Raw genomic sequence first — 27192 nt, forward strand, 5'->3', positions numbered from 1 at the left:
ATTAAAGTAGCCACATATATCAGAAATAGAGTAGGGGAAAGAATCTTCAATCTTATCTATAAGAGGAAGCAATTCTCACTAACAACTCCTGGCAACATTCATGTTGAAATCCGTAATTCATGTTTGGAACCTCTGGTGATCTCAACTTACAAGGTATCAATAAATCAAATGTAATGAAGAGCCAGAATTCTCAGCTGTTGTTCCCTTCATATATTCATCATTGCCCAAATAGAGTTCTTTTCAAAGATGAAATCTTTTGAGAAGCCTTTTGTTTCCTTTTTTTGTGTGTTTTCTTTAAGGTTCCTACATATCTGTTGAGCACGAAGCCAAGCTATTTCGGTCTCTGTTCTTCCCATTATTTATTCCCATTCAGATGAAAATTTAAATGCAAACTATCTACCCATTCATCAAAATTGCTTCAAATTTATTTATGGTGCAGCACAGAGGAGCTTCTGGGAATAAGAGCTTCAAGTCTATTATAGTTTCTATTAATAATTGTAGTCACTAATTGCTATGAGAACTTTTTTGGATATGCTAACATATAGTTAAAGCAAAGCCAATCCAACAGACTACTATAAATAGAGTTGCACAGTTTCAGAAAAGTCATGAGAATGTTGTAAGTTTGGAGGGTGGGAAAGTAGAAACATGGTTTTTACATTTTTTAAAACATTGTTATCATGGATTCAAAAGGCCAAATTGTACTCACAAATCCATTTTTTAGAAATTTTCCTCTTGATTATTTTGAATATCACTTTCACATAACAATTTTAAACATAATTGAAATTAGACAGAGTTCTCAAGTGCTATTTTTGCTCATTAATTCATTAAATCAAAATGTTTTACATGTCTGCTGTAAGCTAGGCACTATCCTAGGCACAGGAAACAGAGCAGCAAACACAACAGACAAAAATCCCTGCCTTGGTGGAACTTAAAGGCATTATTCTGAGGGTCACAGAAAGCAAACAAGGTAAAGAGTAAACTACATAGGTGATGATAACACCTATGAAGGAAAATAAAGCAGTCCACAGGAATATGGAATATTGAGGAGGGGGGAGACTAAGCTTTAAAGACTATAGACAGGGAGAAACTTGGTGAAAAAGGGATGTTTGAAGACAGGAAGGGAGGGAGCATGGGGCTATCTGGGGAATAGCATGCTAGAAAGGGGAACAGACAGTGCAAAAGTTCTGAGACAGAACTGAGCCCCTTATGTGTTTAAAGAACAAAAAAAGAGGCCTACATAATTTCAGAGGAAAGTAGTAGGATATGAGGTCAGAAAAGTTACAATGGGGCCAAGTGCTATGGGCCTTCAAGGCCATGCCAAGGATTTTCTCTTTTTCTCAGGGAGAAGGGGAACAACAAAAAGGATGGATAGAATTACAAAAGATTTTATCTTTCAAATTCAGGCAATATTGTTGGGAAAACAGAGGCAGACCCAGAGCTGTTACAGGCAACTTGGTGGATTGGATGGTCGCCCTAGGTGTGGAGCAGAGGGTTGGTTTGAACTGAATCACTCTGGCTGCTGTGTTAAGACTAGAATGAAGGTGACAAGCACTGAAGCAGGAGAAGTGATCAGCAGCCTGTTGTAATCCAGGTGTGAGGGGATGGTGGCCATGGCAGATTCTGGGTATGTATTAGCGTAAAGCTAGCTGGACTTGGGATCAGATGTGGAATGTTAGGGAAAGAACAGTTTGGGGACTGAACAACTATAATGACTCAGTTGGCAAAAAAGGAGATGAGACTTGAGGAGGAGCTACTCTGGGGGTGGCAGGGTTAGGGGATATAAGAAGCTCATTTGGGGGTATATTAAGTTTGAGATGCCAGCAGACATCCAAGTGGAGATACTGACTGGGGTGTAAGAGAGAGGAATTCAGGAAGTCAGGAAAGAGTCACCAACATATAGATGGCACTTAAAGCATCATAATGGATGGCATCCTTGAGGAAATAGGACAGATGAAAAAGAGAAAAGGAGAAAGGACAGAGCCCTGGGTGCCCCAACACCACAGAGTGAAGGAGGAGAAGAATAAAGGGCAAAAGAAGACAGAGACATTTTGACATCTTCCTAGTGAATATCAGGATGGTTTGTCTACAGCAATGCATGAAGGCAGAGGCATGTACTCATTAATTTACCTTTAATATTCCCTTACAGATCATTGAATCTAAGATCCCTCAGAGACTGAGGTAGAGAGAAAAGTGTACACATGTCAGAGAATCTGGGTTTCCTGTACAAGGACAGGCAGTCTGTATTGCAGTGTGCAGCTTTGAAAAGAGAATCAGATACTTTTATAAGAACACAAAAGCATGGTAAGTCATTTTTAGGTTGGAGCTATATCCATAATAAAAAGATAATTCTGCCCTTCGACACTTGCCCTCAAAACATTGCTAAAATCTTCACATATAATGAAGAATGCGATAGGACCCCAGGGAACACTGCTTCTCCATATGGCCTGTGTGTCAATACTTTCTTTCCCAGAGGTCATTTTACACTTTTTTCTCCCCTTAAGTATGTATCGTGAATATTGTGCCACTCATCTGTTGTTTCTGGCTGCCTTAGACTCATTTCTCCTTCTCTGGGGTAACAGAACCTGAATTTTCCTTCAGAAAGAGATACCCCTCTGATCTTAACATCCATCTCAGTGAGATGGCCATAGCCCAGGTCAGTCAATGAAACTTGTGGTCCCAGGAATTAGAATTTATTGACAACAAGAAAGCAAAGGAGTTGGAGAGGTTTCATCCAAGCTGTGGGGCCAGAAACGCCTGAAAATGGGGGTGGGGGGATTTTCCTTCCATTCTAAACCACTTCCTTCCTATTAATGAATTCCTTTAGCCCACGTTCGCCAGAACCAGTTTCTGTGGCTGGCAGCCGGGGTACTCTGGCACACCTGCCCTTCTCCAAACTGTACAGCTCTATGGTAGCTCATAATAAAACATAAATTTTCATGTGGGTCCATGTCACAACATAAGTAAAAACAAAGGTTTAGAGGCTATTGTAACCAAAACAAAGGCTTAAGAAATCGTTTTATTTGGTAATATTTCAATAGCCCACCTAAATTTCAATATAAATCTTTCACTGACAAATACTTTTAAGAAGAAACATTCTTTTTATTCACTGGAAATATGTCTTTAATTAACCAAAGTAATGAACTTTGTTTTTTACCAGTTGTTTCTGCAAGATGACAACCGAGCCTGTACCTCATTCAAGATTTCCTCCTCTTTCATGTTTGCAGAGCCTCCATGTTTTCCATTATATTGTAGAAATACGTGGGAACCCCTGGCATAGCTGAGACAGGACAAACTTGTATAGACGTGCAAAAATCACTCAGCAATGTGGGTCAAATCAATTAAGCATTATTTTAACAATTGTGAAGACCTTGATCTCCAGAGCATTTGCATTTTACTTCAACAGATACAGATAGGTATCCCTTGGGTACTCATTAGTGATACCAATCTTGAATTTTAATTTATTGTAGTTTTCTGTATGTTTAAAATGCTTCACAATTCATTTGGAATTGAAGTGTCTGCCTCTTTGAGAGAAATATTCACAGTTTAATACCTGTATCAGGTCAGGTCACCCAGTTAACTAGCCTCTGGGCTTCCTACACCACCCTGGAGGCTCATGGATCTGCCATTAGAGCTACAACTTGGCACAGCTCACCAGTGAATGCTAAACAGATCATCTGTTCTGTCCTGCCTGAGGAAAGAAATGATCTCTATGTGGACCTTCTCTATACTTTTTGATAATAGCTTTATAAGGCTACTGTCATTTTGTTAATGTCCAATGAAGCAAATTTTTCTCCCCCAGTGAAAGCATAAGCCTTCCTCCCTTCAGGCCCTCTGTGGGTTTGACACAGGAAGCTCCCAGCCTGAATCTGTCCTCCACCCTCTGATTTAGCTCCCATCAGGAGCCAGTGGCTCTCTGTTCAGATCTGATGACAAACTTCAGGATAAATTATAATGGTGACAAATCAGGAAACACTGGTATTACTACCATAATTCATGTGTCACCTCACCTGGTTGCCACCAAACCTCCAGTTGACCTCTGCCCTCCTTGGTAGGAGGTGAATTAATTTGGGGACAAGGGCAGGAGACGATCCTTGGCCCTTTTCATCCTCATTCAAATAAGCTCAATAGAAAGTGATATTTAAAAATCTGATTCACATCTGAAAAATAACCCTACAAAGGCAAGTACAAAGCAACTCGTTATTCCACTGGTGTCTCTATCACTGTGAGAGCACACCTCTGACAAGCAAGGTCAGACACTGCACAACACACTGGACTGTCACCAGGACTTTTACTGTGAAGCCCAGCACCAAACTTCACAGGCTCTACCCACAGACTGGTAACACTTAAAGGAATTTCCTAAAGAAAGAAATATGTTACAAATAGATGAACTTCAACGAAAATCTTTTAAAATGTCTCTATATCTAAATTTACAGTTCTCCTCTTGTATTCATGTCCTACTCAAGCTCTAACAGTGAGTCAGAGAAGAAATTCCCTATTTATTTGAAAATCTTCACTAAAATTACATTCATCAAAATGTTAATAAATTTCAGCAAAACTTGCAAATCACTTTCTTACATTTCTATTCATGATACTTTAAAGGCATGTTAACTCTTTTAAGTCAACAGTATACTAAATGATATCTTTGCTTTGTGCTTTACCTGGAAGGTGATTCTAGTCAAGGAATACTTAGGACTATAAAATCCTGGTCTTGTTTGGCATGGATATAATCTTTCTGGTTTCATTTTGCAGTCTTTATTTTAAATAACAAAATTAGCTTTCACTTTTCCTTATTTTCCCTCTGTTAAAATGTCTTTTGTTATGTCTTATTATCCCTTTCTTGAAATAATTCTCATTTCTAAAAATTAATGCGTATTAGATAAAAATATGGGTTCTGAAGCAAGACGGACTGAACACTCTTGCATGACAGTTTTATGATCTTGGGCAAAACACTTAGTTTTCTGTGACTTAGTTTTTACATCCAGAAAAGGAGGATAGCAATACCCACCTCATGAGGTTCTTGTGAAAATTACAGGAATTAACATACATAAAGCATGTAGATGTATTGGAGAAGGAAATGGCAACCCACTCCGGTGTTCTTGCCTGGAGAATCCCAGGGACGGGGGAGCCTGGTGGGCTGCCATCTATGGGGTCGCACAGAGTCGGACACGACTGAAGCGACTTAGCAGTAGCAAAGCATGTAGATCAGTACCTGACACATACTAAGAGCTTCTTTAGGGCTTGCTATTGTTAATGTTGTTGTTATTAATTTACTCCTAAGTTCCTGAGTTACCTTCTAAAAAATGTTTTGATAGTATCAGTGCCTGGAATGGGAATATGAACCCATCTTTCAAAAAAAAAAAAAAAGGCCTACAACCAACTAATTTCCTTATTTTCCTCTATCACAAACACTGGATATGTAACATTTTTTGCAGGATGAGGTTACAGGAAGTGTTTACATGAAAAAAGGAAGTAAGAAAAGATCTGGAACTATGATCATAGGATATTTCAACATTCATAACAAAGGTGGCCTAAACAAAAAAGATTACATGTTCCTAAAGGTAAAGCTGAGATGCCTGTTTCCTCTGTCAATATGCAGCAAGCAAGAGAGAAATGACAATACTGGATTTGGTCCTAGAGGCTGAGCCAGACATAACAACAAGGTTAAGGTTGAGGCAGAGCTCATGTTCACAACTATGTCACACATCTGAGTATTTTAAGTGTCAACAGGATTTACATATGGTGATACTGCATTTTAGAGAGATAGGACTGAAGGGAAATAAAGTTCATAAACAAACCCACTAGTATAAATTATCAGTTACAAGAAACTCCAGAAATTGAAGGTCAGGCACAGGTTACCTTCTCAAAACATCAGTAAGAAGTTAGCATACAATGCACTCTTTTGCCACCTGCAGAAGTATTAAAAGTACATCTTGAAGGAAACTCTGAAAATGTACCATCAAAAGTTTCTTACTAAATATCGTAGTTCCATCAATGTGACCAAAAGCAATTCCATGCGAGAATCAGAGCTCAATACAAGAATTGGGACAAATCTAAAAGAGAATGCAAAATAGGTCATTTATGCGTTTAGAAGAAATAATTAGAGTTACACAGGTGCAAATAACAAGAACTTGACTGATTTCTCTTATGATACAAGAAGTCCATAAAAGGTATTCCAGGGCTGATACAGCTGTTCAAGGTATAAACATTGACTGCATAGAGCATTTTCTAGTAAAGGGATGGTCTCTATCATCACCTCAGTCACCTCAAGTTATTTCCTTTAGTTCCTGCTGAACTCCTTGTCCACCACCATTATCTTGCTCAGTAGTGCCTGGCTCTTTATGACCCCATGGATTGTACCCCACCAGGCTCCTCTGTCCATGGAATTTTTCAGGCAAGAATACTGTTGTAGCATGTAGGACCTAGTTTCTGACTACGGATCCAACCAAGGGTTCCCTGCATGGGGAGTGTGGAGTCTTGAGTCACTTGACCCAGTACAGAAGTCCCTAAAATAGGTTTTAATGAAGAAAGACTGTGGAACTTACCCCAGAGCAACACACCTTCCTTCTTGACTCCCAATCTAGTGTTCATGCCAAGGTCTCTACCCTCCTTATAACCTGTTAAGTGCCAGGTACTCTGAAAGGTAGCATCACTATTTCATAGCTATGCAACTGTTAGAAATCTTAGCAAAGAGACTAGAAAGTAAAGAATATACCTTGAGGTGACTGAGGTGATGACAGAAACAGCCCATCCCTTTATTAGGAAAGTCTTTTGAACTCAAGCATTCAAGACATCAAATCAACCTGCCTTTTAGAGTTAAGCTAATTCAGTGTGCGTTTTCCTAAACTGTACCGCTTTATATATGCTTCCATGCACAGACTTCTGATTCTGCAGTTTGACTCCATAGCTCACAGTGGGGAAAGAAGCTGACTCAGAATTAAACAGCTACTGGCTTGAAAGTTCTTCTGAGAGATTTTACAGTGTAGGAGGAAGAACCTACTTTCCTATTAGGAATAACTATCCTATGATTTTTAAAAAGGGCAAGTGCATGTCACAGAAAGATGAAGCTATGTTTTTGAGAGAAATACAAGAGCCAACTCATCCACTTTTATTATTACAAATATCCAATGAATAAAATACATGGTAATTACATATTGTCTGTATATATACTAGTATTTTTCATGTTATAGAGGAGAGAAAAGAGGTTGAGATAGTGACAGTAAATCTGAAAGGAAGAAAGAGAAAGAATTAAAGGAGTAAATGAATCAAATCTTGAAGCAGAAAAGAAGACGGAAGAGGAGAGGGAAGACAAAGCCCTGTGACGAGGAGGAAAAGAGCAAAAGAAGAAAGAAAATACAAAAAAAAAAAAAAAATAGGAGGAGGAAGACAGGGGACTTGGGAGAAAGCAGGTGAGATACAGGTGGAAGGAGACAGGGGCAGAACAGGAAAGGCAGAGAATGACGATTCTGAGGTGAGCGTAGCACTTACTGGTAAACCACCATCACTCAATCTTCATGTCCCATGGTATGCAGGCACCAGCATACATCAATAACCAGGGCTATTCGAAACATTTTCATGAGTTCTCATATAGTTTCAAAGAGTCCTTTAATCAATAAAATTTAATTTGTTTCCCAAACAAACTTTTATGTTTCTAAGGAAAGCTAAATTAGCATTAAAAGATAACCTGGGTTTTCAATGTTTCCTTGGGGACCTCATAATTCCTATAACTATCTCTTTGTGGCATTCAAAAGCTATCTAATTATATTTTTTGAATAATTAGAGCTGCCTTAAGCCACAAATCAACATCTGTACATTTGTAGTGATCCTTCTACACACCCTCAAATCCTTTTGCTACACTTAGCTCCTACAGGACATCAAATAAAAAGGAAAAATATGTGTAGTTTTAGAGAAGCACACATTAGAAATAATTGGTTAACCCATAGGCACAGCATTCAACCCTTCAGAAGCTCTGCCTTCAATGAGATGGGCATGGCAGGTGACTGTGGCAAAATTACTCTCTAAGCTACACAACAGACACCAAAGTGAGGTCACCTCACGTGGAATTTCCTGAGAGCCAAGAGTATTTTTTTTTTAATATACCATTCTTGTGTTTGAATGGTCATTAAGAAATCTTCATATCTGAAAATTCAGTTCCAATTTCTGAAAATGTGTTTTTAATACTTCTTTAAGTTTAATAAGATTGATACAGCTTTATTATTTTATAAATAACTTTAAAATCAGTGTGGTAGGAGAGGGGTGGATTAATCACCCAAGTTATCCTTGAAGCCAAAACATTTAGATAAATGAATTTTCTTTATCATATGTGTGTTATGTCATCACTCAATCATAGTTCAAAGCACTTCTTCTTTGGACACTGAATCTACCCATTCTAACCAAAAGCACTGAGTGTAGGGTTATCCATTTTTTTCTATTTTTATACAACATAAAGAATTTTTTTAAAAGAAGAAAGAGCTTTATATTTTTGTGTGAGAATATATACAAGATTTTTTTAATGCTAGTGTTTAAAAAGTACCAGTAACTCATTTATGCTTTTCCAGTGTAAAGGCTACCTGAAATATATTTCAAATATATGTGCATTAGCGACTATCTGTGAACATTAAAGACACAATAAATAACTGTCAAGGTGTCATCTGAAGTCATTAGAAGAACAAGTATGGCTTAATACGCAATATATCCTAAATAACTAATAATGTAAGATTTCCAGATCATCTATAGAGTTGACCAATTCCAGACAGGGGAAAAATAAATCAAAGATAAGTTCTAGATATTATCTTTTGAATGAAACTAATTTATGGAAAAAAATGTGAAAACACCTATCATTTTTTAAAGGTGAAAAGACAAATTTATTGGAATAAGATAGCTCTGTAAAAAATATACAATTACAATGATACAACTTTTATTGTTTACCATTTTTGACGAAAACAAAAATAATAGTTTAAAATAAAGATTCATAAAAATTAGAGGAAAATATTCTAATTAAATAATTTCTAGTAATGTAGTGCTATGACTGAAGAACATCTGCCTAAATTAGATGTTTTCAATTACGATTCTAAAGACCTAATTTTTTGAAACTCACACAGGGAATATATATTAAATCAATGTTTATATGATTTAAGAAACAATCTGAAGCACATCAGTAAAACATATTTGAAATAAGTCATAGAGCACGAGATGAAATATAAGACGAGTAGAGGAAAATGCTTTAAAATGTTCAGTTTTCATAGTTATATACAAGCAGGACACAGATGCAGTTCACTTATAAATTGCATTTGACAAATCATTCTGAGTTTAAATATGCTGATTCCAGAGTCAGAGACATATAAAGAACAAATATCTACTCACCCAATCAATAACCCAGTTACCTTAGCAATCTGCTATTGCTATTACGGAGAGGGCAATGGCACCCCACTCCAGTATTCTTGCCTGGAAAATCCCATGGACAGAGGAGCCTGGTGGGCTGCAGTCCATGGGGTCGCTAAGAGTCGGACATGACTGAGCAACTTCACTTGCACTTTTCCCTTTCATGCACTGGAGAAGGAAATGGCAACCCACTCCAGTGTTCTTGCCTGGAGAATCGCAGGGACGGCGGAGCCTGGTGGGCTGCTGTCTATGGGGTCGCACAGAGTCGGACACGACTGAAGCGACTTAGCAGCAGCATTGCTATTAATTCAAATAATTATTAATTCAAATAATTGCTAACTCAAATAACTGCAATATTAATTCAAATAACTGTTATTTAATTCAAATTTTAAAAAAGATCATTCCCTTGAAAGAAATTTAATCTGGAGTATATTACCAAAAATTGCATCGGACATACATATCATTCTAGTACTTGAAAAGTCATTATATTGCACTGCCTTTGAATGTTGATTTTTAAGTGGCAACCAGTTGATTCCAGAACACATATAATATAATACCAATAATGGTTACAACAAAATACCCTAAATACTTTATCCTGATTTTATCTTTTTTATGTAAACATTCTATTTTAGCAGTTGAAATTGGTTTTCCCACACTCCACAATATGATTAAATAAATAACAGAATGAAAATGTAGGATGGAAGAACTACCAGTAGTGATACCAAATTTACAAAATACAGTCAAATCCCCTTTATAAAGCATCATGTTTTATTACCTATTCAGTTCTGCTTAAAACAGATTTTTTTTTCCTCTATCAATATTTTAGAGGATATTTTTCACTGTATTAGAACATTTCCCCCACCTTATGCCACTGTAATAATGGGTATTTCAGTCTTTTTAGAAATTCAGATAAATTGTTTCATGGAAGCTCAGGCACTTTTCACAGACTCATTTACTTAGGCGTTCACAGATAATGTCTGTTTGTTTTTTTTTTTCTCTTATATCTGATCTCTTTTCTGATGATTGAATAAAGCCCATCCTGTGAGTAGGCATTTTCTTATTATAGGATGTCAGATTTATTTAAGTCTTTCTAGTTCAAAATATACTATCTGTCTGCTCAATGATGCCCAAACTCTTTTAAACAAAAAGGGAAAAACATCTTTCCACAGTTGTAATTAAGACTGTGGGAGAATAAAACATTGACAAGTCACATTCACTACAGATTGGTTGGAGGAGGAGGTTTAAACAAAAACCTAAGGAGTCGGGGTGAAGAAGAGAGATTATCGGGGGAAAGAAAAGGTGTAGACATCAACTCAATCTTTGCTTGTTTCACAATACTGACCTGGTCCTTAGGAGAAGGAGCAGTGAATTGCCAGGTGTGGCTGGGGAAGAGAACAGCTACCTGACTGGACCATCTAGGTTTCCATTTCCTATTTTCCCATCATTTGCAATTTTCTACCAAAAAAAAAAGAAATTAAAGTATGGGCCTGGAAACCATGCTGTGGAAATTGACCATATTTGGAGATTTGTGCAAAAAAAGGAAATTCTAGGAAAAATTACTCCAACCCTGAGACTTTCCTAATTCAACATGATATACATACACATAGGCATATATTGCTAAATATACAACCATAACCCCTTACTACTGAGTTTGTAAACTCATCATGCAAAGACACCATGGCTCATTGTGACTAACGATGCCCTCTCAAGAAAGTAATAGACAACAGATTTAAAAGATACAAGAAGCTGACAACAGAGGTGCCAAGTGATCAAGTGATGAGAATTAGTAGAGCTTCCAAAACTGTAAACAGATGAATACAATACTTAACAATAAGAATATCTGACAATTCTGATACACAGATTTCAAATTCTTTGTATTGTATTTTTGTTGTGTTTTTTTCCAAAAGATTTTCAACAAAAATCTTTAAACAAATATGACATATATAGAGACCCACAATATTGAACTCTGATATTTGCCTCTCCATCTCATATTCTGTCACAGACACAAGTCTCAGAGGGTAGCTGACACAGCCTGATCTCCAGTCATGTTCTGTGTTAGATAGCACGATACACACTACCTCTGTCTCAATGCATTCTTTTAGGTAAAAAAGTAACAGTCATCAGCTGTACCCCAAAATCATTCCCTCAAATGCTGAGTTCAGTGTACATCATAGATAAGGTAGAGTTTTCCTGATGTAACTATTACATTTTAAAGATTTAAAAAATTAGAAATAAAGTCTCAAGCTAATATTTTGTATTTCTTAATTAAAAAAAAAAAAAAGGCCAAATAACCTCCTAACCTAACCACGATAGTATATTAGGTTAAAATTTCTTACCATCAGTTCAATTCTTAAATAGATGCTACATAATTAATTTTAAACATTAATTTCCAAAAGTCTATAAGAAAAGGAGACATGTATAAGCATCATTTCATTTTTAAACAGTTCTTCTACCTGTAGAAAATTTTACAAGGAAAAACTTACTGAAGGCCTATAGCTACAGCCAGTTTCAAAATCTAAATATTTAACAAAACAGGTAACAGGAATTTAAAATCCTACAAAAACCATTCACAAAGTGTAGAATGATTTGATCATCTTAAACTTACACAATAAAATTTCTCTACCTTTTCTAGTGATGGAAGAGGTAGAAATTGAGACTTTCCCACACAATGTGCAACTGTAAGTATTACACTGCAATCTTACTCTCTATCATCCATTTCTTTGCAGACTTAGAATGTGATTATGGTCAGTCTTAGGCTGACTTACATTTGCTAGTTTCATAGCAAAAGCAAAGGCTATGTTATACTTTGGTATTTTTAAGTTTTCTATACTGGCACCTTACAAAGGATATGGAAACAGAGGTGGCAGAAATGAGGCTTTGTTTTATCACAGGTCTTCTATCACAACCTGCAACCACATCTTTTAGCCCAGCCTTGACTCTATTACCTACCACTCTCACTTAGAGTTAATACAGGCAAACACCTTCACTAAGGCTCACACCAAGTGACAGGTTCAATCCATTGGTTTTCAGGTGAGGTCTGAGTTGCCATTATATTGGCTGGTCCTTTTCCTTAAAAGATTCTCATGAACTCAGGAAAACATCAGACTGCTCTTGAGAAGAGAGTAAGCACAGTAAGTGCTTTAAAAAAGGGGACTATTTACAGAAAATTAATATTACAAAGTCTGAAATTCCACCAAATTAGACTTCTGCTTTACAGGCAAGGCTGCCGCCATGCCACAAGAAAACTGTAAAAGCACTATTTTAAATCTCTAGCATGCATTTAGACTGAACATTCTAAAGCGGATATGAAGGGTTTTTTAAAATAGAAAACTTAAGGTTTTTTATCATTTTTATATCCATGTTTATCTGAAATGCCAGCTGCTCCGTGGATTATCTCCTGCTATGCCAATAACTGTTAGCCCACAAGAGAGGGAAACTGTAACATGAAATCACTAGACAACAGTTTCTATTTGGTTGGGTATCAGTATTTTTGCCTTGAGATTCTAATTAAATAGTGCCTATTGCCGCTTAAAAGCACCATGGAAGTGAAATATTCAGAAGTTCCAGAGGAAATAATAGAAAATAGACAATATCTTATTTTCCCACATACTCCATTTACTAGCTTAAAACATCAAAAATGCACGCACTACACAACATTCTATTGCTTGCAGCTAAGTTGTACCTCTCCGATCATGTTTAATTTTGATGAAGGGCTCCATAATGATCCATTTTCAAAAGGTACCTTTAAATTATAAGGAACTTCCAGTCCCTACCTGGAAATTAAAGCTGTGCAGATTAAAAAGACATAATCATTAATAAACATCACAGAGATCATTCTAGAAAGAAAAGGCACGTTAAAGTAAGAGGAGACTCAGAAAAAACACACCATTTTCTGACATTTTCAACGCCACTTTAGAATAGAGCGCTGGAAGCAGCCGCTCCCTGTCAGGAGGGCCGTTTACTCTGAAGGAATCGAGAAGGACCCCTGGCTGAGGAGCTGCGGGAAGTTTGCGGCGGGCGGGCGACTGGCGGGACGGCTGCGGACCCAGGCGCGTCAATCTGTCACCAGCGGGTCCGCAAAGCCTAGCGCCACTCGGCTGCCCTGCAGGGGGAAAGAGAGCAGGGACAAAGGTCTGGAATCCAAGGACTCGGGTTAAGGAAACAAGAGGCGCGAATTCATTCAAGTGTCAGCTGTCAGAACCACGAGTGAGGAGGACCGAATTTTCTGGCCTTTCCCTGCCCAGAACCAGCTCCTCTCGGGGAGACGCGTGAGGGGAGTGTGTGGAGTCGGGGTTGGGGGCGACCGGTGAATAAATTCTCGCAACTCTTTCCCCCACTAAGTTTGTTTTCTCTCCCTCCTCCGAGCGCAAAGCTGAGGTAAGGGTTGTCATGGTTCAGGTTTAAATGGCCCCTGGGAAGAAGGAAAGCGGTACAAAGCTGCGCTGGCCGGTGAGAGCGGAGATGCTGAGGTACCTACCATGGTATTCTTGTCCTGGAACGTAGTAGGTGGGGTGGCCCGCAATGTGCAGGGAAATGAGCACCTCACCCTGCTCCCCATCTCCTTCCAGCTCCCCGTGGTGAGTGCACAGGAAAAAGAATGGCGAAAAGCGGGGGTAATAGCCCACCGCCGCGCGCGCCCTCAGCGTCGCCCCCAGCAACAGCGCCAGGAGGAAAGTCCGCGGGGCCCAGGAACTGCGCTCCATGCCGCCGCCGCCGCCGCCACCGCGCGCCTCGAGCGCCGCTCTCTCATTCAGTTTTGGAGGCGCCGGGACCGAGTAGCCGCTTGGAGAGAATGCGAGAAGGCGGCGGACGGAGTAGAGCGGGCACGGGCGCCGAGCCCCGCCGGGAAGTTCCGCGGGAGACGGCTGCTCCCAAAGTTTCTTTGGCCCGCGGGAGCGCGGGGCCGGGCTGCGGACGCCGGGAGCGGGACGGTCGCTGCCTCGGTGCGCCGCCGCCGCCTCTGCGCGACGCCCCTCGGCCAGGCCTGGGAAAGCTCCCGCCCCCCTCCACACCTTCTTAAAGCCCCGGGCGCCGACTCCCCCCCGCCGCTGCCACACGTGTCCCGGCCGCTCCCCCGCCCCCGCGCGTCGCACGGCGCGCGCCCGCCTGGCCCCCGCCCACTCGGGCTTGCTCGCCGCACCTCGCGCTGCGCTGGGCTCACGCCTCTCGGGAGTCCCGGCGCCGAAGCCCAGTTCGCGTTCTAAAGGGCCGCCGGGCGGGGTCGGGGGCCACGAAGTCCACGAATCTGCACTGAGGGACTTAAACGCCTCAGAGAGAGAGACGCTCCCGTCCAGATGTCTGGAGGAGCAAAAGGACTGGACGGTCACCTTTTGGCCCTCAGATTTCCCTCTTTTTTTTTTTTCCTGAGAGGAGGAGCGGAGGAGGAGAAGGGAGGTGGGGACCTGTGCTGGCGCCGGCTTCTTTGTCTGCGCGGGCTGCGCCTCGCGCCCCTCGGGGCTCGCCCACCTCGGAGCCTGGGCGGCCCGCATTTGTTCTGGGGATCCGCCCGCGACCCCAAACCGCGAGGGGCCCCTGCGCTTCTTTCAGACCTAGGTCTTGCGTCCCTCCCTCTGACCCCCGCCCCACTCCTCGCTGCAGCGACCGAGCCTCGTCTGTAGCTGGATTTAAAATGAGATTAAGCGAAAGTAGAATTGGCAGCCTCGAGTGGTGCCTGGAAATGGTGATTTGTGATGCTCGGCTGTGGGGAATTGTGTGGCGGGAAGGGCTTGCGGAGCTGAGCCCCGACAGGCGCTCTTTTCTGGACTGTTCTGTTATTCATTGCTGCTGGGTTCTTCAGGCGGAGATGGTTGTAATTTTTTAAATCGGTGTTTATTTCCTTTAAATGTCAGCTACGACCAATGTCCCTGAGACGGGGCGGGGGGAGGGGGAAATGTTCTGGGGCGATGCTGGCAGCGGTGATTGAAGCGGGTGGTAATGAGCTGCTGCACAGGAGGCTGCGGGGAAGAGAAATAAAAAGCACGTTTTTAACCGAGGACGGCTGGCAGGAGCCCTGCGGCATCCGGAGCCAGGTTGCCAGGTTTTAATGCCTCTCTCCACCCAACCTTGGCTCGCCACCAAGCCCAGATAAACCCGCACGTACATAAATGAGATTATAAAATTAGAAGGAACAGTGTCTTTGCCTGCATGGGAGGGCGAGGAGGGGGGCGGTGAGGAGCGACAAAGAGGAGTGGGAAAATGTAATCTTTCCAAGGGGAGACCTCTATAGTTACTTCGTTGCAAAAGGAAGAGGTTGGTTGTTTTCCTCTTCTCCAGGCCGAAATCAGACAGGTAAAAGGGCCACTTCTGGCTACCTTCTGGTTTCCCTCCCTTAAGAATCCCCAAGGACTGAACTGCTGTATATATTTGATGTAATAATCGTTACTGCTGCCGCTCTGTGCTGGTGCAGGCTTTGGGCTGTAGGTAAGTTACCTCTATTTAATCCTCACACCACTCAGAGAGGCAAAAATTATCCCCATGTCACAAGGGAGGAAATGGTCAGAAATGTTAATTTGTCCAATGTCAGTAACAAAGACTGTCAGTAATGAAGCAGCCTGGCCGCTGGCTCCAAAGGTTCTCACGGAGACCTACATTGCAACTATCCACAGCAACCCTAGCTAGAGGTAAGTTACCACCACCTGTTCCCCGCAGGCAGGCAATGTTGCTTCAGTTATCAGACACTCACTGGCAGCTGGCAAGACTGTTACCACCTTTCTGTCAAGTTATGTGAATATAACCTAAAATAAAATGAATCACTTCTAGAAAGTATCCAAAACTACTGAACATTTTAAGGTAAACACTTTTAAAATGTTTACTATGTGCCAAGCATATAGTAACTCCTTTAATCCTCATAACCCAATGGGGAAACTACTATTAATAGTACATATGAAGAAACTGAAGCACAGAGAGGTCAAGTGACTTGTCCAAGATCACACAGCTATAACTGTGCGAGAGCAGTGACTTGAACAGTCACATTTTAGAGTACAGCACTTACCCATTGCAAACCTTGATGCTGTTAGAGGCATGGGATGTCTTTACCCAATGTCAGATTATCTCATTTAATTCTTACATTGGTCTGTGAAGTACATGCTAAGTCACTTTAGTGGTGTCTGACTCTTTGCTACGTTGTGGACTGTAGCCTGCCATGTTCCTCTGTCCATAGGATTTTCCAGGCAATGATACTGGAGTGGGTTGCCATTTCCTTCTCCAAGGAAATTTCCAGACCCAGGGATCGAGCCTGAGGCTCTTAAGTCTCCTGTACTGGCGGGCAGGTTCTTTACCACTAGAGCCACCAGGGAAGCCCCATGGCCTGTGAAGTAGATATCCTCATTTTTTAGGAGATAAAGTTGAGATTCACACAAGCTAAGTAATTTGTCCAGGGCACTCAGCAAGAAGAGGAGCCTGGGATCAAATCTGGCCATGCTTGATCCCAGGGTTGCTGCTTGAAATAAGCTATAAAGTAGCAAGACTTCCCTGTAGCTCAAAACGGTACAGAATCTTCCTGCAATGCAGGAGACCAGGGTTCGATCCCTAGGTTGGGAAGACCCTCTGGAGAATGGAATGGCAATCCACTGCAGGATTCTTGCTGGAGAATTCCGTGGACAGAGAAGCCTGACAGGCTACAGTTCATGGGGCCACAAAGAGTCAGACATGACTGAGCAACTAACACACACACAGTAAAGCACTGATATTTGGTTCAGGTCACAGCTGCACTTAATCCGAGAAGGTCTTCAGTTCCCGGGAGTTCCCCCTTTTCACTCTGTAAGTAGTAACCTCTTGTGAATCTCTCACCATGGCTTTCTTAACATTGAATTTATGTGACCAAGTCTATTTTCCAATCTTCCCCTCTTTTGTGCTTTCCTAACTTCTACAACTTGACTTTTCTATGTGCTTTATACTCTTAATTATGCAGAGAAGGGATGGCAGATGATGAGATGGTTGGATGGCATCACCGACTCGATGGACATGAGTTTGAGTAAGCTCCAGGAGTTGGTGATGGACAGGGAGGCCTGGCATGCTGCAGTCCATGGGATTGCAAAGAGTCGGACATGACTGAGTGACTGAACTGAACTGAATGCAGGCTCAAACGTGGCTACAGCCTCGTGGTTATTCATTAACAGGCACAGAGACTGTTTAAATAATGCCCTGAGTGATGTTGAGCTGCTTAAGAAGGGGGTAGATGCTTGTACACTCTACTTAGCAGTCCTTTGGACTAGCATGTGTACATGTGCCCTTACAGTAATAGAGGCCCAAGTTCACACATCTCTGAGATCTTCTTCATGGAATCCCAGTTCAACTAATTATTATTAATACTTTTAAATAATTTTTTGGTTAAATGAGGAAACTAACGCAAGATGGGTATAGAATCACTATCTTCCTAGTGAGCACTTTGTCACACATTCACGTGGCAAACTGCATTATAATACAAAACTTTTAGTTTCCCAGCTCATGTGCTAACCTTTAGATCTTACTTCTATTTAATGAGCCATAATAAACATCTTTAGAAATATTTGTTTGGTCCACAAAATCTACAAACCTTTGAACTAATGGAAAAATAGAGAAGTACTCTTCAAGAAAATTTGGTTCACATCCAAAAAATCTGTAAAAAGATAAAATGTGATGTCAGGGGTGAAAATGAGTAAATCTGTGGGAAAAGGAGTTTAAAATAGGGTAATATTCCTCTATAATTAAAACTGCTTTGGAAAGGCAATTAGCCTACAAAAAAATACATTTAAGTATCCTTAGACCATAAATTCATTTCTTGCTGATGAGTAGAAATTATTGACCAGTATTTGAATAATCTTAACACAATGGAAATTAAATCATATACATATGAGATCCACAATGAAACACAAAAAAGACGTTAAGTTAAATTTTAAAGTTGCAAGCATTCACTCACTGTCTGCCTTTCATTGATTTTTTGAATCAAAGTATCAAACATTTTGGTGTGTGTAAGAATGTGAATCTCTACTCTTATTTACTATGTAAAAGTAAATAAGATAGGAAGTATATAAAATTTTAAAAAGTATACAAATATAAATGTGGAGATGGTGACATTGTCAATTTTATAGGTTCCAAAATGGTAATGAAAGGTCAAATAAAAGAAAATCCTTCCTACACTAAGTCTTTAGGGAATGAAACCACTGAGAAAGGTGGGATATTTGAGGGTTGGCTCTGATATACATATCTTGCCAGAACAAGTTAATTAATGTACCCCAAATTAAAAATACTGAGATAATTAAATCATGAGTCAATTAAAAAATCATTATATCACAAGTTCAGGCTGGGTGTGGAAACAGGAGATAAAGCTTAGGGCCTGCCAAAGGTAGGATGAATAAGGTAAGTGCTACTCAGAGTGGAGTTTGCAGATTGGTTTACAAAATCTGTTGTCAATACATGTTGAGATGTGTACAGAAATTGAGAGTGTTTGGAAACTCTTCTGGAGATTTTATAGTGCAGTAACAATCCAAGCAGAATTCTATTTTTTCTAGTAATTAATTCTGAATATATATGTATAAAAACAGTTGTCTATGATGGCTCACAGATAATTTGTGAGGCACTGTGATAGGAAATCCATGCATAAAGCTACACCCCATCCCCAAATAGCTAGACCCTCAATAATAAGTGAAAGTCTCTCAGTCATGTCTGACTCTTTGCGACCCCGTGGACTATACAGTCCATGGAATTCTCTAGGCCAGAATGCTGGAGTGGGTAGCCTTTCCCTTCTCCAGGGGATCTTCCCAGCCCAGGGATCAAACCCAGGTCTCCTGCATTGCAGGCGGATTCTTTACCAGCTGAGCCACAAGGGAAGCCCAATAGTAAGGTGAACTAGACAAAAAGATTTCCTCATTAGTCTCAATCTTAGTGGCAAGCAGTGATGAGGGGGTGTTCTCTCACCAAAATGTGAAACCACAATCTGGCTATCAAGAATCTGTGGCCCAAATACATACTTCTGTTTGATTTCAAAAACTTCAAGCCAAAAACTAATTTTGAAGTGTTAGGGGTTGAAACTGCTCCCAGGCACCTAGAAGAAACAAATTCAAATTGTCTCTAGGAAGAAAAACCCCATTCCTTTAAGTCAGGCTTCAAAGAATTACAACAGATAAAGATGCACTGAACATGTGCTGTGATGCTGTGTTGAGTCGATCAGTCGTGTCTGACTCTGTAACTGCATGGACTATAGCCTGCCAGCCTCCTCTGCCCATGGAATCTTCCAGCAAGAATACAGGAGTGGGTTGCCATTTCCTCTCCCAGGGGATCTTCGCAACCCAGGGATTGAACCCGTGTCTCCTGCATTGGCAGGCAGATTCTTTACCACTGTGTCACCTGAGATGCCCCATTGAACATATGTTCGCAATCAAAAATCACTAGTGTACAGACGTGGCCTTTCCATCTATCAGCAGGAACAAGTTTAAGTATGTGTAAAATTTTAAATATTCTTATTAGGACATGAAAATAAAATGAAAAACTCTTCTAAACCAGTTTTTAAAATTTAAAAAAAATCACTAATACTTTGAGAAATCAGAACCCAGTGAGTCAGTAGAAATAGTAAATAACTAGAATCAGACCCTCAAAGACTTAAGGTATTGGAATTATCATCTGCAGAATACAAGATGTATATATTTAATAAATATAGAAAAATAAAATAATATTTCAAAAATGTAACTAAGAATAAGAGACTATTGAGAATGACCAGACATTCTCAAAGTGAAAAATCTGATAACCAAAATTTAGAACTCCAAGGACAGAGGCATCTGCTCCTGATGGTATAGAATATTAGACATTCTTGGAGACTTATTTCCTGTAAAACAATTAGATCCAGCATAAAACATAATTTTCTTATGTTATTGGGCTTATAGAAAGTAAAGGAAATCTACTAAGAGACCTGCTAAGTCACTTCAGTCGTGTCCGACTCTGTGCGACCCCATAGACGGCAGCCCACCAGGCTCCTCCGTCCCCGGGATTCTCCAGGCAAGAACACTGGAGTGGGTTGCCATTTCCTTCTCCAACTAAGAGGCCAGGAAACTTTAAAAATGAGCTAACCATGAGGGGAAACAAGATCCACATGCAGTGAGCACATTTGAGAGCGTCTTCCCCATTATATGGAAATTCAACATACAGTAGTCGGGACTGCAGATCAGAAGAGGAAAAAAATGGACTTTTCATTAAATGTGCTGAGACAGTTGATTATTCATATAGGAAATAATAAAATTGGACCTCTACCTCCCACCTAGGGCCACAGGCTTAAGTATAGGGCCTTTCACACGCATGATCCTCCTCCAAGGCCTGAGAGGGGGATGAGAAATGGGTTCAAGTGGTAAGATATTTGTGCAAAATTTGCAAAGTAAGTTATTCTGGCCATACTAGTTAAGATAACTGTCTTTTTCTATTCTAACTACTTTCCCACCATATTTCTGTTTGTGTAGACTGTCATTGGAGTGTCTATGAGCATTTTTTTGGATATGGCTAAAGGGAACTCGATTTGGAGATTCATCGTACTTGAATTTAGTTGAGTAATTTGGTGTGGTTTGAAGACATTGTGTGTTCATATTAAGTTATTGCCAACTGCTGCACCAGTAAAGAATGACTTCCAGAAATACTGTTACCATCCATTCTACAGACCTAACTGGCATCATGATACGTAGGTACAGATTAGAGGTCATATCATAGACCATGTCCTATGGCCTCTGGCACCAGAAATATATGGAGAGTGACGAGGTAACGAGGTGTGAAATGCAAGAAGCCAGAAGCTAGTCTGGAAAATTCTTTCAATCATAAGATGTTTCAAAATGTAAGTTCTCTTCTGTCAGAAATACATGAAATAATACCATGCTTGCAATTGTAGCTATATTACATTTTTGATAGGATCACCTGAAATGTAATTTAACTCAACCATAATTCCTATATTCAAAAGCATAAAGCTATAGTACCACTACAGACAGCAAATACATCTGTACGTGGTCTTGTGTTTCACCATTCCCAATCTATTGAATCACATATTTAGTGTGTCTGATGCACCTTGTTTTGACAGTCTGATGTTTCCAGAAAAAGCATTACACAGAATTGGCACTGATGCAGTGGAATGGCCTGAGAGACAAGCATTCCAGTGACATATCTAAACATAATCATCTGTACACTAATATGCAGTATTAGTGTGAATCATTTGGTGATAAATGCATTTGACTGCTTTTGCTATGCCTTAAATCAAATTAATTTTATGTTTTTCATAATTGTTAACTATACCAAAAATTAAATATGATGAGAAAAAGTTATTCTAAGGAATGTCAAAAATAAAACTAAATTTAAAATGAGATAAGGTTTTAAAATGTCAAAACTATCTTATTACAAAACAACATGAACCAAAACCTGTGATGGTTAATGTCATGAAGACAAGGAAAAGAATTAAGATAGCCAAGAAAATACAAATGATAAAAATAAAAGTGGATAAAGAAATTATATATATATATATATATATATATATAATATAAGAATAGGTGTGTGTGTATACCTTCCCAAACATGAAATAAAGATGAGAAGAAAAAAAAATTTACATTATCAATACTTGAAAGTATAAAGCAGCTTCAATTTGACAAATTTGTTAACTTGGATAAACATCATGATCTTTCATTTTGTTCTATTCAGATGGATAATTTCACCATTTTAATGAGAGTTTTATAAAAGTTTTTTTCAAAATAGTGACCTGATTAGTATTTATAGAGAATAAAATCACACAATGAATACAAAAGCTTCTCAAGTAGATATTTTGAAAAAAACAAGTTTTTAAATGGTCAGGCCACTGCGAGATTCTGTCTGGACCATTGCAAAACTATAGCATTGCTTTTATTATTTTGTTTGTAAACTCTTTTAACAAAACGTATCAGTTTGTTCATACAAGATGGATGTTCTGAATGGATGAATTTATTAAGGCCCCTCAAAATTTATGAAGACTCCTCAAAATATAAGAAATCTATGCAGTTTACTAAAGTATATGCAGTCAAAAATACAGGAAAAGAAGTAGTATTAATATAAAAGTGGGTTGGGCAGTTCATTGATAAAAATGTTATGCTATTTTACTGGATTTTGTGGGGTTTGTGATATTTGCTAGCTTTCTAAAAAAATTATACTTTGTTTTAATTTTTCTTCTTAACAGTCATTCTCTTTTACACATATTTTATTCTTTTTCTTAAAGAGGACCCCCGAGTTATATATGTCTCATGCCCCACAAGGTCTGGATCCAGCTCTGATGAGATACAGTATTTAGCCATTGAATATAGGTATATCCTTACCCAGTATGAAAAGTAGCATCAATTCTGACTAAGGGGGCATTGTTTCCAATTGATTGTGTGCATGAAGTATAAGTTTTTACATATTTTGTGTGTTTTTTAATTTTATTTTTAACTGAGGTATAATTGACATACAGCATTATATTAGTTTCAGGGTACAACATAATGATTTGATATTTTTATATATTGCAAAATGATCACCACAATAATTCTAGTTAACATCTGATACCATAGATAGTTACAATTTTTTTTTCTTGTGATGAAAAACTTTTAAAATGTACTCTTTTAGCAACTTTCAAATAGGTAATATAGTATTATTAACTATAGTTAACATGCTATACCTTACATCGCCATGACTTATTTATTTTATAACTAAAAGTTTGAAAGTTTAGACTCTCCTTACCCATTTTGCCCACCCAACCCTCACCTATGGCAGTCACCAATCTGTTTTCTATATCTATGAGCTTGTTGTTTTTACGATTCCACGTATGAGACATCATTCTGTATTTGTCTTTCTCTGACCTATTTCACCCAGCATAATGCCTTTGAAGTCCATCCATGAAGCTGCAAATGGCAAGATTTTATTCTTTTCGATGGCTGAATATTATACATATATATGTACATGTATATATGATTGCTTTATCTACTCATCCATCAATAGACATATAGGTTGTTTCCAAATCTTGGCTATTGTAAATAATACTGCAATAAAACATGGGGGTGCATATATCTTTATGAATCAGTATTTTCATTTTCTTCAGATAGATACTCAGAATTGGACTATCTGCGTTACATGGTAATTCTATTTTTTTTTTTTTTTTAAGGAACTTACATACTCTTTCCCATAGTGATTGTACCAATTTACATTCCCATCAACAACAGACAAAGGTTCCCTTTCCTCCACATCCTTGCCCACACTTATTTTTTTCTTGTGTTTTATAATAAGCATTCTGACAGGTGTGAGGTGATATTTCATTATGGTTGTGATTTTCATTTCCCTGATGATTAGTGATGTTGAGCATCTTTTACTGTATTTATTGACCTTATGTTTGTCTTTGTAAAAAATGTCTATCGAAATCCTCTACTCATTTTTAAACTGGATAGTTTTTTTTTTTTTCTATTGACTTGTACGAGTGCTTTATATATTTTGGATATTAACCTCCTACCAAATATATGATTTGCAAATATTTTCTCCCATTTAGTAGGTTGCCTTTTCATTTTGTGAAGTTTTTACATATTTTGAATCTTAAAGTCTACTTATATGACCAAAAAAAAATTACTAAAATAAAGCTTTAAATGTGAAAGCAAAACTTTTAAACTCTTACAGGAAAGTTTTGTGCTGAATTTCTTTAATTGGCTCTCACCTAGATCTATTCTCCACTCTTCACCACTATGAACTATGCTTGAGATGCTGACCAACACTAATAGTGTGAACAGGATGCCTGAAGTTTCTGTTTTCTGGTTGAGTTTGGCTAGTAGAGAAAGATTGAGTAATACATCAAAGGAGGAGGGAAATGAGGTAAAGGTGTTTACAAGGCTAGAATTAGGGTAAGGGGAATGTTAGGTCCATGAATCAAGGCAAATTGAAAGTGGTCAAACAGGAGATGGCAAGAGTGAACTTTGACATTTTAGAAATCAGTGAACTAAAATGGACTGGAATGGGTGAATTTAACTCAGATGACCATTATATCTACAACTGTGGGCAAGAACCCCTTAGAAGAAATGGAGTGGCCATCATAGTCAACAAGAGTCCAAAATGCAGTACCTGGATGCAATCTCAAAAATGACACAGGGGCAGACTGCAATTATGAGACACTGGATTTCTGAGGGGGCTGCGACTCGGCCCCTGGTCAAGTGGAAAGACCTCCTTACCGGAGAGTGGAAAGGGCTAGATGTGCTGTTAACTTGTGGGAGAGGGTATGCTTGTGTGTTAACGCAGGACTCCACTTCTCCTGTTTAGATTCCTGACAGACTGATTTGACATGTCCAGCCCCATGAGATCTCCAAGACCACAGAGACCGCTGAGGTCGCTGAGATCCCTGGAGTCCTGGAGTCTGGGACTGAAGGATATTGGCGAGATCAGAGGCTTGTCGAGTCCAGACCTGAGGGAACCAAAGAAAGCCGAAGGGCGGGTGACGCTTCACCTGAGGCTTCACTGCTGGTGCATCGCTTCAGGCACTTGGCACTTCAAAAGAGACGTGCTGATGGAGTCCAACCGTACTCTGCTCCACCTCGTCGCCGTCATCGTACTCAAGCAACTACCTCCAGCACGGTGACAACATGGGGCCAGCTGAAACACCTCGCTCAGCAGGCTGAAGAATTAACAGAAAGGGGGAGATATGAGGCCACTCCTATGGTAATGTTTGTGGCTGTGCTTGTTGTGTTGGCTTGTCAGCCGAGGCCCTCCAGCGCAGAAAAAATTCCTTGGACCTATTTGCCTAATCCACCTTTTTTCCAGCCTGTAGATTGGATAATTGGGCCCATTCGTGTTTTTGTTAATGATACTCATCTTTTGGGCAGGGCTTCCATCTATCCTAATAATGTTAAAACAGTGGTCAGCGCTCCCTTCAATTTTTCAGGCGTGTCCGTTTATCCAGCTATTTGCTTTGTCATACCTTCCTCCTTACTAGGATCAGCTCCGGTTTTGAATGGATGTTTTAGCACTTCCTTGAAAGGCATGCTTACTGATTCTCCAAGAAGCAATGGCAAGAGAGACTTTTGGTCCTTATAGCTGTTGATGCTGGGGGCGCAAGAAAGACAATATGATGCCATAAAACAGGCAGCCCCTCATTTAAAGGACTTTCCAAGCTGTGCACTCCCCACCCCGGATTCTGATGAACAAGGACTACTGGCCTGGGAAAGTATAAGCAAAATTTCTGGCTTTCCTCGTTGGAAAGAATGCATGTATGCCCTAAAATTATTTATTCCCATTGTTGCCACCAGATATTCTCTGATTGAATGGGGGTGCCCCTATCTTTTGGATCAATGGTTAAATTTAATTTTTGAAGAACCTTATAGCTCCATATGAAATAATTCATTTATCCCTTGTCCTTTAGCAATTACTAGGTGGCATGTTAATGGATGGGTTCCTCCTTTAGTGAGTTTCGATGAAACAGGTCCCATACAACCTGAATTATGGAGAGCATTGGCTGCTATGGCACCTGTGATTTTACACAGACCTTTAAATGAACAAAGATATATTGTACGGGCCTGCATGCATTCTCCGTATGCCTTTCTGTTGGCCAAAAATCGAAATGATTTGAGAGTTCTTAAAGGAGAAACTGTTTATAATGTTGAATGTGTGAATTGTTTTATATCAAATTGTGTTGATGGGAACGATTATAGTAATTATAAGGCTGTGATGATTGTAAAGCAACCACCATATTTGATGGTTCCTGTAAAATTAGTGGGACAATGGTTTGATGATTATGCATTGAAAGTTTTATATGAATTTAATGGCTTAATTTCTCAACCTAAGAGATTCATTGCAGCTCTGATAGTGGGAATAACTTCCTTGATTGCCACAATTGCTTCAGTTACGGTTTCTGCTGTTGCCCTGTCAAAACAAGTGCATACTGTGTCGTTTGTCGATCACCTGTCCAAAAGTGTCTCCGTAGCTCTTGCTACACAGAAAATTATAGATAGGAAGATAGAAAATAAGGTCAATGCTTTAGAAGAAGCAGTCCTGCTTGTAGGGCAAGAAATTACAAATTTAAAAATTAAGTTGTCTTTAAGGTGCCATGCTGAATTTAAATAGATGTGTGTTACCCCTCTACAAGAGAATGATTCTGTGCATTCTTGGGAACACATTAGAAACCATATTTTAGGCGTTTGGAACCACTCCAATTCTAGTATTGATATTTCTAAGTTACATCAAAATATCCAGAATATGAACCAGGCGGAGTCTGACTTTTCCTCTCAATGGCTTTCTAATTCCCTTTTTAAAAATCTAGAGGGATATCTTTACCATGGATCCTTTTTTACAATAATGATTAATGCAGCCATGTGCTTATGCCTGTTGGTTCTGATTTGTCTATTAGCCCCGTGCCTTTTCAGAATACTCAACCGAAGTGTTTCTGCTTTATCTACTGAGTTTCACACTTATGCTCTAAAAAATAAAAAAGGGGGAGATGTTGGGAGCCGCGATAGGCATTACTGACAAAATGGAGGCACGGCCCCAACCCCCTCTCCTCATCCTGCAGGCACGGTCCCAGGATGAAGGAGTTAGGTCTTGTGATTCTGACTTGTCCTTTCCTTCCTCTGGTTGAGTTGGCTGGAAAGAATGTTATAATCCATAACGTTAACTATTGACATTTGTTCAAGGATCTTTACAAAGAATGCTCCAGGATGAGCACATAGGCTGCAGCCTGAGATCATGGGAAACATTGTTATCTGAAACCTGCCTGTAAGGGGAATGTTTATGGCAAAAGAAGTTTGCTGAGTTTAGGGGTTAGGAATAATTAAGAATAGTTAGAAGCTAAAGGTTTAAGGTATGTTGTAGTGTTGGCATATTTTACTATAGCTTATGGAAACT

The 27192-nt window shown here is 39.5% G+C and overlaps 1 protein-coding gene across 2 annotated transcripts in view; it reads right to left on the minus strand.

Moving 5' to 3' along the window:
• Positions 1-14491, minus strand: part of RELN (reelin) — a 555021-nt gene extending 540530 nt beyond the window's left edge. For both annotated transcript variants that reach the window (XM_081535825.1, XM_081535826.1), the window contains exon 1: positions 13856-14491. In XM_081535825.1, coding sequence (XP_081391951.1) covers positions 13856-14081 — 226 coding nt within the window. In that variant the 5' untranslated portion in view covers positions 14082-14491. The remainder of the gene's footprint in view (positions 1-13855) is intronic.
• Between the last annotated feature and the right edge of the window lie 12701 nt (positions 14492-27192).

This window comes from Giraffa tippelskirchi, chromosome 10 (genome assembly GCF_054371585.1).
Source record: "Giraffa tippelskirchi isolate mGirTip1 chromosome 10, T2T-mGirTip1v1.2.pri, whole genome shotgun sequence".
In the NCBI taxonomy this organism is placed as follows: domain Eukaryota; kingdom Metazoa; phylum Chordata; class Mammalia; order Artiodactyla; family Giraffidae; genus Giraffa; species Giraffa tippelskirchi.